This window comes from Antrostomus carolinensis, unplaced genomic scaffold (assembly GCF_000700745.2).
Source record: "Antrostomus carolinensis isolate BGI_N321 unplaced genomic scaffold, ASM70074v2 scaffold22174, whole genome shotgun sequence".
Lineage (NCBI taxonomy): Eukaryota > Metazoa > Chordata > Aves > Caprimulgiformes > Caprimulgidae > Antrostomus > Antrostomus carolinensis.
The window spans coordinates 3,772-14,980 of NW_010313233.1; the positions used below are offsets into that span (position 1 = coordinate 3,772).

Here is an 11,209-nt window from a genome sequence, read left to right on the forward strand (position 1 = left end):
AAAGCTCTAAGCAGCCAGTGCAGCCAGCATCTCTCCTTCTCCCGCCTTCCCTGGGGACAGGAGGACATTTGTGCCCTCTGCTGTGAAACAACAATTTTTGCAGGACTCATTTGACCTCTTTCTGCTCCCTCCCGTGGCCCTGCCTGTGGAGAATCTCCTCTTTTCACACGCCTGGGTGTTAATAGCTGCTCCCTGTGACAGGATATGCCCACGAGTGATGTGGAGCACTGGTTCCAGCAAGTAGTAGCGGCAGTCGAGTGTGCAGGAAACGGGGCAAGCTCAGACCGCAGCCAGCACGCAGCGAGGCTGGAGAAGATCTACCACGCTGTCCTCAGCTCCTGGCAAGCAGGTGAGCTCCTGGCCAGCTATGCATGGTGACTGAAGGGAGCTGTGCCAGCTGGCAGGCCCCTGCCTTGCTGCTGTGCCCTTGCCATTTTCCTCTCACACCTGTCCATCCACACCTCCTGTCTTCCTCCACCACTGGGATCAGGTCCCCGCAGCCTGGCTTCTTGCAGTGACCTGATGTCCAGTATGGCAAACTGCATGTGGCAGTGGGAGGCAGATTTGTCACCTGAGGAAAGGGATCGTGGCAATCTCTGCTGCTAACTCTGCTGCCCTGAGGCCCAGAGACATGTCTCTGATGTTCGCAAAGGGTGCCAGAGATGTGAACCAGGGGAGGCTGGACAGACTCTCTAGTGCTCTGCTGGTGTAAGATACATCTTGCCATGGCCTCGACTGTGCACCAGTCCCTGCAACCTCCTTCTACCAATGTGATGGACAGTGGTTCTGCCATCTCCTTCCATTCCTGGCAATGCTCTGTTCCAGCCTGGTGCCATCAGGGCTACACGGACTATGACAAATGTCCCCATCTGTCACAGCTCCTCACACAGATCTGGGATAGACAAGAGGGAAATGGGGGTCATGCTTCCCTCCTCCTGGATGCTTCTGGTGGAAGATCCCTGCATCTCAACCCCCTCCCCAGAAAGAGCCAGAGACTGTCCCAGTGCAAGATGTGGAGAGGAGCAGACAGTGGTGCAGGGAAAGGAGGGGACCATCTCCTTTTGGTGGCAGTGAGCTATTCAATTGTCTCACTGATTCTCACAGAGATATAGTGGGCTAAAAACAGACAGCGATGGTGGGGTCAGAGAGGTACACTGCATCTCAGCTGAGATCACCAAGGGAGGTCCTGCCACACACGTTGGAGGCCTGGTGCTAGAAGACTGCTTTATTTATTCTGCAGTCCCTCTGCTTTCTGCAACAAAACAAGGTCCTTCACTTGCCTGTGCCTGTTTCCCCATCTTCATTTCTCCCTTTCACTGGTGGTGTAAGGACTTTCTTATGGCTCAGTTTGGGAGAGCAGAGGTCTGTGATTACAGTCTCAAGTCTGGCCAGAAGGTGACCAGGTTGGGATAGCCCTTGGGGTCAGCACAGGCTATCCCAGCTTGTGCCTGGAGCACAGCATCAGTGGGGGTTCATGCACCTGCACAGGAAAACAGTCTGCTCCTGTGTGTTACAAGCATCCTTGTTTCCCGCAGGTGCTGCTCCCCTGGTAGGACTGCAGGGTACCCCTCTGCCCAACCCCAGCATCAGCTTCCACCTCTGGACAGAAGACAACCAGCTCTGTGAGTGCCCCAGGGGGCTGTGGCGAGTGCCTGAGGCTGGGAAGCCTGTGCAAAATGTCATTGAGCCCTGATTCTTGGGCAGTGAGTTTCATAACCATCATCCAAGGGCCAAGCTTGTGGAGGCTTGTGCTGACTTTTGGGGTGCTGGGGTCAGATCAGGGGATTAGTGGGGAGAGGGGTGAAGAAGGTGAGGTGGGGAGCCCTGTGGGACAGGCTGCAGCAGGATGTGCCCAAAGTACCTGATTTGAGTGATATTGAGCTCTATTCATGGTGTAATGTGAAATGGGACAGAAAGACTGACACCCCTTGGACCTGCTGGTGGAGATATTGACCCTGTGGTTTCCAGGAGAAGTCAGGAGCCAGGATAGAACTAGGACTTAGCCAGGGTTTGGTTGTATTTCCCACCTCCAGCTCCCTTCTGCTCACAGGGAAGGAATTGGTCCTGTTCATCCACCCAATGTCACAGAGCTGTGAGCCCGACTGTCTAAGCCAGGACCTGGACAACTTTGAGATCCAGGACATGATTTCAGACTGCGAGTGCTACCAGCAGACCCGCTTCTCCGTGCTCTCCACCGACAGCGGCATCGAGCGCGACCTGCCCGCGGCGGCTGAGGAGCCCTTTGCCCCTTGCAGCACAGAGACAGAGCAGTCCCGGCTCCAGAGGAAGGGGGGCATCAAAAAAAAACCATCACCCCTGGAGAGCATGGCCTTCCTGCAGGCTGGCTGCAACGGTCCCGGGGCAAAGCCCCTGGTGAAACCACAGAGGAGACCTGGCATCCCCCCGGAGCCTGCAGCCCCGCTCCAGAGGCTGCACACTGCCCGCATCGTGCTGCTGGGGGACGACCGGATCCTGGGGCGCCTGGCCCAAGCCTACCACTCTTTGAGGTAACCAGTGACCACAACCTCATTGGCTCTGGGGGCTTGGAGAAAGGGAGGATAGAGTGGGGACTTGTTCTTCAGCCTGTTGAAGCAGCCAGGATGGCTGGGAATTGGGATAGGCTCCAGTGTTACCTGAGACAGGATGGGACCCAAGTGTTTTGCATCCAAATGCATCCATCTTCACCGGCTGCATGGCATCGTTTGTCTCTGCTGGCCCACATGGTGCACACAGGGAGTTTTTCCCTTCTGCTCATGGAATGGGTTAAACGAACAAGAAACAAGGCAGGAGGTTCTCCTATGCAAAAGGAAAAATCCTAAGGAAAAGCTGTTTTCCAGCTGCTCAGCCAGCTCACCCAGTCAAGGAGACCAGTGTGGGGTGGGTCTGGGTCATGGTGCAGGCAGCAGCCTGGGGAACAGAGCTGGGTACAGAAGAGACTGCAGAGCTGGGGTTTAATCCAGATACCCCCCCTTATCCCTTGCTGGGTTTGGGAGCCCAGGGGCATTACTGCCATCCTGTCACACTGGGCAAAGCGGACGTGTGAGGAGGGCATGAGCTCCTGTTGCAGAGCAGCTGTGGTCTCCTGGCACTGCTCAGCCTTGGCCAGGAGCTGTTTTCTTCCACCTTCCCCTTGTGCCATGGCTATTTATTTTTCCATTTCAAGGAAACGAGAAACGCGGCGAGTTTTCCTGACTCTCAGGCTGAACCTGCAATTCTACCACATCCCAGTCACGACAGGGCAACCCAGCACCTTGGCCGTGGCGGTAAGGCTGGGTTTGGCAGCTCCAGGCACTGCCGCCTGCTTGTGCCTGAGAGCGGTTTTGGAGGAGGAGCAGGGGGGTTACAGGAATTCTTATCATTAATGCCTAGTTCCTAGAACCAGGTGGATCCAGGCCAGGACAGGGCAGCCAGGCTCAGTTTGCAGACTGACTTTGGGAATCCATCAGCTGTGGAGACATTCAGGTCGCTCCAACCTCCCTGACAGGGGACAACTCCCAGCCTGGAAATGCCACTCAGTGTTGCTGCTGTGCTCCAGCTATAGGAGGATGGAGGGAGCCTTAGCAAAGGACTGATGCTTTCCTCATCTCCCAAACACTGAGAGGGAGTGGTCACCTCTTACTGAGGGCTTTGCCTGCTTGGTCATGGCTCCAGTTTTAGTTCTGCAAGTCACCACCTTGCAGTTTATCTTGGGCAAATCTCTTCCCCTCTGACAGTGATAAATAAGCAGTCGCACTTCTCACAATATTTCAAACTGGCCCAGAGCTGGCTGTGAGTCCTGACAGATGTGCCATTGTAAACACGAGTATTTCTTCTTTTCATTCTTCACTTAATTTTTGTTCTTGAGCACCTGCTAAGTGAGTGCTGCAAGAAATGTTTTGCCGTCTTCTCTGTACCAAGCAGGGAAGGAAGAGGAATGGGGGAGCTGCTCACGGGGAATTCATGCCCCAGCTCCCTCTGCCTCCTCTATGGCTCCCAGTATTTTGAGCTCTGATCATACTGAGCTGTGTGTTTCTCCCGTAGGACCACGCTGCCACCAGACAAGAGGAGCTCTGCGAGGTGGCCGGGTACCTGGGCAGAGCTGACCCGTGGTATGAGAGCAACATCAACACGCTGTGCCACATGATTCCCAAGTTGGCCACCATGGTATGAGGGGAACCTTCCCCCCTCCTCAGCCCGTCCCATTTCCCAACACATCTGCAGTACCTGAGGATGAGCTCGTGCCCTGCAGGGCTCCTCTGTGCCCCAGATAAAGCTTTCTCCCTGCAAACCCACCCTGGCCTGGCAGCCGGGAAGGTGCCTGGGCTGACACTGCCCCAGCCCACAAGACCTGTTTGCTGTGATGGGTTTTTTTGTCCAAGGGACAGGAAATGGCAGATTTCAAGAAAGAAAATGTAAATGAGGCATTTGCTGAAATACCCCCCAGGTCTCATTTCCTGGTAGTTTGAGCCCCTATCGACAGCCTACGAAAAAGGCTGGTAGGTGGGCACAAGCCTTCACTTCTCCCACTGGCTTTGACCAGTTATGGCAGAGCAGCTCAGCACTGCCCTGGGTGACAGCTCATTGCCCTTTATTTATCTAGGAAGGCGTGAGGGTTTGTGGCAGTGTTTTTGAGAAGTGACTGTGGCTGATCCGTAATGTGATTTGTCCCCCCAGCCTTCCTCTCCGAGCAAACACCTCGTGACTGATCTGTTCATCACTGATGTGATCGCCTACTATGTCCGCATGGGCACCCAGCCTGTTTGCTTCCAGGTCTATGCTGTGAAGGTGGGTGCCACATCTCTTGTGCCTTCACGTGGCCCTACAAGGGCTTGCAGAGCCCCACTGCTGGCAGAGCTCTGCAAAGTCCAGGGGGTCTGGGGGCTTTTGGCAGATCTGAACCTGGATGTGATGTGAGCCTCTGTGCTCCCCAGCCAGCCCCCTCCTTGCCAGGCTTCCAAATCTGGCAACTCCCCGTAGCACAGCTCAGCCAGAGCCAATGATCCTGGGAAGACTGTTATCAGGATCACATAGGTCAGCAAAGAGAACCTTGGAATTACTGCTTTGGGACACAGATTTCCTGCTCTGCTAGACTCAGGTTTGCTCAGGAGCTCTGGCACCTCCTGCTACTTTAGAAGCTGTAAGCAAACAGGATTTTTCTGAGTGGCTTTGCCAGAACCCTCCTGTACCTTGCAGGGGCTTTGCAGGGCTTCCTGAAACACCATTTGATTTATTTCCTGCCAGCTTTTCTCTGAAATGGTATCAGAGTGAGACCTGGCATTCGATAAGAAAGCAAAGAACTACTGTGTTCAGTCACGTAACATCAACCCCCCATCTGCTCCTCTGGCAGTTTCCCCTCTTCAAAGCTTGGTGTGGCACTGATGCACAGATCTCCTAATCCACCCGTAACCTACTGCAGCAGAGGAGCAGCCATTGCATGAGCAGACTGGCATGTGGCTTGCAAAGAGCTGGAAGAGCTTTGGTAATTACTGGTAGAGCATCACCAGGACTTCAACTAATAACATGTAGCTTGTAAACACTTGGAGCACCTGGTCCTCAGCTTGTGTGGCTGGGTATTTTGTTTTTTTGGTGAAATTTTATTCCACTCATTTCTCCTCCAAGACAAAAATCAAAAGCAAGCAAGAGAGTGGGTGACTCAAGCAGGGGAAGAGGAACTGGCTCCAGATGTGGTTTTCAGATAGAGGCACCTAACCTGCCCTGTTGTCATACAGGGTGTGACGCTGCTTCATCTGGAAACATTAAGCCTATTTTGTCCTTTTGGTTAAGACCATGCTGTTTCTCTTTGGCTGTAGAGGGTTTTCCTAGAAGTGAGGGTCAGCTCCCACAGAAATAGGATGCAGGGCTAGGATTGCCTAGGAGAGGTTCTCCAGGACCTTATCTTCACATTTTGCTCAAAACGAGCCCATGAAAAAAAAACAATTAATAGGTCTGAAGTGACCAGTTGATGTAGGTGTATCAGACAGAAATTACATGCCTTGAAGCTAAACCAGCATCTGCAGTCGGGCCTGGGAAGCTGCTCCCTTTGACCTGGGTTGTCTTTGGGTGGGTCTGGGAACAGGCTCATCTGTGAGGGCGCAGTGACACCCAGTGGCAGGGGACACTGCCTATGGCTCTGCTGGACAGGTCCACCAGCCCCTGGCAAGGCCTGCCGTACTGCTGGGTTTCAGAGAGTAGAGCAAAAGCATCTCTCTCCATCCCACAGGCCCCTGGCTGCCATGATGAGGTCATAGGTTCCCTTTGATGATGTCACACCTGGGTGCTCTGGAGAACCTTACGATGTCACAAGCCCAGTGTGACATCACAGGAGCTGTTCTTTGAGATGTTCCTCTCTTTCAGATTTTCTTCAATGACCCAGCACAGGAGCCAGCCGAGGACGTGTTCCTCACAGAGCTGCGCACCCAGGTGCAGGAGAGCGTCTCCCCCAGAGGTGTGTGTGCGTCCCCAAGTTGAGCCCCATAGCAGGGGCTGCTGTCCTGGGTGGGGGTCCTGCCAGCTTCAGCTTCCACTCACCCCATCCTTCAACCTGCAGCAGTCAAGGCCATGGCATGGGGCAATATCCCTTGTTCCCTGATGAGCAGGAGGTCTCTCTGAATATTTCCATCTCCCTCTTGGACACATGACACCAGGCTAAATGAGAGACACTGTGGTCACTGGCTCCTGGTCTCAACCAGGTTTTGTAGACTGTGGCTTTGGTTGGCTCCATGACCCTCTGAAGTTGGACCAGCACCATATTTTTGTTAAGGAAACAAGCTGGGCTTTATAGCCAACTCCTTTGCCTGATATTTTCCTTGTTTGAAATTCTGCTTCCTTGAGTCACTGGCAAGTGACGGTACAGGGGTGCTTGAAGGCTGGACCATTACAGAGGTCACATCCAGCCCTTCCATCCGTGCACCCCAGTGTCCAATCCAATGGATGCTGGCCATGGCTGTTGGGCACAGTCCCTCGAGTGAATCCATCTCGCTGGACCTGTTGAGTGCACAGAGCCACAGCTCCCATAGGCAAGGAGAGAGGAAGCATGTGCCAGCTCGCAACTGCCGTGTGACAGAGGGGCTGGCTCATCCCATGGGAGGAACCTTCTCTGCTGACCACAGACAGGGGGGGTGAGTGAAACCTCAATCCTACCTGGTTCCCTCCTTGCAGAGTTAAGCATGACCAAGAAGAAAACAGCCCTGGATGGCCCTGGCATAGATCTCACCATAACATACAGAAAGGTAAATGGGGCTCTGGGCAGCCCAAAATGTCTCTGTCTACAGGTCCATAGGGACCTCAGCATGGCACAGATCTCCCAAAAGAAGTGCTCTGACCTTTCTTCTTTCCTCTGGAATTGCACTCCAGGAGAGGATGGAGAGGTTGCAGTGAATTTTAAAAGCTGATATAGCTAACCCTGCATTTGTGACAAAATACCCCTAAACCTCTTTGTGTCCAACTTCTCTGCCAGGGTGAATTAACAGAGCCTTTCCTGCAGGCTGTGGTGAGCAACCGGGTGAAGGAGCTGAAGATATCCCTGCGCTCCACGGGTCTGGTGATGAAAGCCATCCCAGCTGATGAGGCTGAAGGTGGGTTGCTCCTGCTTGAGGCCTTGTGAAGAGGGTTTGCTGGGTTTTCTGGTGCTCAGTAGAGTAAATCTGACCATAGTCCTTAGTGCTATGTGCCTGCGCTGTGGGGGTTGAATCAGTGACATACATAGACTGGTGTCACCGTAGTTTGTGGGTGTGTGTTTACTCATGAATGACATGCCTGGGGCTCCCTGTAACGTGGGGTTCAGCATAACCATAATCTAGGCTTGAAAGCATCTCCCTCTTGCTGCAGCCTTCCTCTTTCACCTTGCCCTTAGCATAGCCTCTGAGCTTTCCACCCTGAGCATGATCCCACACAAACCCTTACCCCATGAAGCTTGCTAGAGTTCTTCTCTGCTGTCCTGTGCATCCCACAGACCCCTGGCAGTACACCTGCATGTGGGATCTAGCACCAGCCCCACTCAAAGCTGAGCTGAGATCATGCCACGGTCCAAGTCTAACATGCTGCTTCTGTTGCAGATCTGGTGTGTCTGAATGTGAACATCACTGAAATTGTTCGGATCAACAACTTATCAGGACGATCGTTCTCGGTGAGTAGATGTGGATGCTTAGGGCCCTGGAGGGGTCAGCCAATGCACAGGAAATCCCTTATGATGACAGTGAAAGGGGAAACACTGGGTAGGAGGAGAAGGCTTTGGGGCCACCTGGCTCAGAGAGTGATTTGCAATTACTTTTCATGGAAAAGTCTACATTTTTGAGCCAAAGCCCCTAATGCCACCTCTACTGCTCAGTGCCACATTGAATCCTGTCTCGGGAAACCCTGAAGGACTGAGTTGCTGCTGGGGTGATTCTGTGACCCCAGGGATGACGTGGAGAAATCAGTCTTAGCCCTAGAGTCATGGATCCACTTGGGCACAGGAGAGGGTCTGTGGTGACGATCAGCTCCATTAGCTCCTCACCTCCAGCTGCACTGCCCTCCCCAGCCCCCACGTGTTAATCCCCACAGAGCTCACAGGAGTAGAGACCAGTGGAGAAATAGTTTAATAAAGTATAAACAAGAGGCAGGAACTTCAGTGAATCTAATTGCCAACTCAGATGGACATGCAAGAGATGGGACTGAAAACCTGGGCTCCTGTCCTTTTTATTTTACATGAGAGTGTCCCAGAGGACAAGCTGTCCCATGGGAATGTGTCACTGCAGTTTGTGTGACATTTAGCACTCTTATGCCTTGGTCATTGGGGGTTGCCCTGGAGCCTCCAGTCTCTCAGCTGGTATTTTAGGTAGCCAGCACACTTTTACTTCTATTCACCTAGCTTTTGGAAACACCAAGGTGCTGCAGCCCGTGCTGGCCACCAAGGTACACTACAGCCCTGGAGAACATACCATGCACCACATCAGACATCCCAAACCTTGCAACCTGGGCAAGCATTGCCAGTTTGGAAAGCCAGCCCTTGCAAAATTTGACTAGGTTGTGATTACAGAAAAGGACAAGAGAGACAGTTCCCTCCTTAAAGAAATCACGTTGTGTCACATCTGAGGTTAAAAAAAAAAGTCATCATTTGTCCCTGTTATTCCCAGTATGCACACACCACCATCACCCTGCAGCCCAGGGGACAGAAAGGAGACACTCACTGGGCTGTGCCTCCTCTCTCAATCCAGGCTGTGGCAAACAGGTTGAAAACACGCAGTATCAAAATCAAGAGCACAGAGCAGAGGCCTTTCACGGTGTGTCTGGACAAGGACAGCAGGAGAACCTACAGAAACGTGATCAGGTGAGAATGCCCCACACACCAGGCTCTGAGCATCTCAGTGGTGACTTTGCATCCCTCCCTGAAAGTGCTCTCAAGGTGGCAGAGCTGTTTCCCAGGGAGTCCTAGTCCTGATCCATGACAAGAGACCCATCAATAAATACATTGCTTCTCCAGGGAAAGCAGGGCAGAGTGGTGCTCTCCTACCTTTGTGCTTTCGGGGGAGGCTGTGAAAAACAAAACAGTTCTTTCCTATTAAGTAAGGTGTTGTCATTAAACAGTAGAAGGATAGGTACCTCCAGGGACAAACTGAGATCTTAGACACTGAGATTGATGATACTAAACTAGAAGGGACTATGGAGTCCCAGGAGAGCAGAGAGGCCTTCCAGAGAGACCTGGATAGACTAGAGAGCTGGGCAATCTCCAACTGTGTGAAATTTAAGAAGAGCAAATGACAGATTCTGCACCTGGGAGGGGGTAATCCTGGTTATACATACAAGTGGGGGGCAAGAGGCTGGAGAGCAGCCTTGTGGAAAGGGATCTTGGTTGATGGTAAGTTGAATACAAGTCAGCAGTGTGTCCTCACAGCCAAAAAGGCCAACTGTGTCCTGGGGTGCATCAAGCAGAGCATAGCTAGCCAGCTGAGGGAGGCGACTGTCCCACTCCACACTGCACTGGTGCAGCCCCACCTCGAGTCCTGTGTGCAGTCTTGGGTGCCTCAATAGAAGAAGGACATCAAACCATTAGAGCGTGTGCAGAGGAGGGTGACCATGACGGTAAAAGGCCTCAAGGGCAAGACTTACTAAGGGCAGATGAGGTCCCTTGGCTTGTTCAGCTTGGAGAAGGGAAGGCTGAGAGGGGAACTCGTCACAGTCTGCACCTTCCTCAAGGAGAACAGTGGAGAGGGAGGTGCTGAGCTCCTCTCTGTGGTGACCAGCAATAGAACATGAGGAAATGGAATGAAGCTGTAGCAGGGGAAGTTCAGACTGAACATTAGGAGAAGATTCTTCACTGAGAGGGTGGTTGGTCACTGCAACAGGCTCCCCAGGGAAGTGGTCACAGCACCAAGCCTGTCAGACTTCAAAGAGTGTCTGGACAACACTCCTAGTCATATGGTTTAGTTTTAGGTCATCCTGCAAGGAGCAGGGAGTCGAGATATTCTACGATCTCAGTTACTTCATGGAGCTGATGCTCTCTGCACTGACTGCACTCCTCACCAGGGTATCACACATATGGTGCAGGGGAGAGGATGAAGCCCTGTGAAAGCAGCAGGGATCAATGTGCCTGCAGTAGTTGTAGTGACATATGATGTGTTAGAACTGAACAGATAGGGTCTGTGGTTCATGGAACATAGGAAAAATGTGAATTTCTGAGAATTTAACTGAGCCAGGCTAAGGACAGTGGTTTTGTGGTCAAACACTAATACACATCAGTTGAAAAAGCCTAAAAGCAGCTGCACATCTCAGTACAACAGCCCTCCCCCAGCAGCCAGTGGAGAGACCTGATGTTTAGTCTGAGACCAGACTCTGGCCCTCAAGGGCAGATTTGCACATGCAGTAAATATGTTCTTGTGCTCTTGCAGTGTGGAAGTGTCTCCTTGCCTAGAGCCCAGCTACTGCTTGCAAAAGACAAGGACAATGAAATTCAGCCTGCACAAAACAGAAGATGTGGGGCTTGTGAAATACATGCCCAAGTCTCTGCTGTTGCCTATCAACACATTTGCAGGCATCATCCAATGAAGAAAAATAGAAAAACCTGCTGTGAGAGATGTGACACTGGGTCATCGCAGAGGAGATGGAAAAAGAAAACACACTAAAAACCACCAACAATGATATTACAGCAATAATGGTGTAAAAAGCTGTAAGAGCAGAGGTGGATAGGGCTCTGAGAGGACAGCTGTACCCTGCCGAATGACAGTGATGACAACAACTAACACCCTGCTCCCAA

The 11,209-nt window shown here is 52.3% G+C and overlaps 1 protein-coding gene across 1 annotated transcript in view; it reads left to right on the top strand.

The window, feature by feature from the left end:
- The window catches only part of PIK3R6 (phosphoinositide-3-kinase regulatory subunit 6), a 14,681-nt gene extending 3,680 nt beyond the window's left edge, over nt 1-11,001 (top strand). Inside the window, exons 5-16 of the mRNA XM_010167298.1 lie at nt 202-349; nt 1,536-1,622; nt 2,051-2,507; nt 3,164-3,263; nt 4,021-4,143; nt 4,654-4,764; nt 6,334-6,424; nt 7,138-7,208; nt 7,463-7,553; nt 8,034-8,104; nt 9,174-9,286; nt 10,845-11,001. Of these exons, the coding sequence (XP_010165600.1) occupies nt 202-349; nt 1,536-1,622; nt 2,051-2,507; nt 3,164-3,263; nt 4,021-4,143; nt 4,654-4,764; nt 6,334-6,424; nt 7,138-7,208; nt 7,463-7,553; nt 8,034-8,104; nt 9,174-9,286; nt 10,845-11,001 (1,620 nt within the window). The remainder of the gene's footprint in view (nt 1-201; nt 350-1,535; nt 1,623-2,050; nt 2,508-3,163; nt 3,264-4,020; nt 4,144-4,653; nt 4,765-6,333; nt 6,425-7,137; nt 7,209-7,462; nt 7,554-8,033; nt 8,105-9,173; nt 9,287-10,844) is intronic.
- The last annotated feature ends 208 nt before the right edge of the window (nt 11,002-11,209 follow it).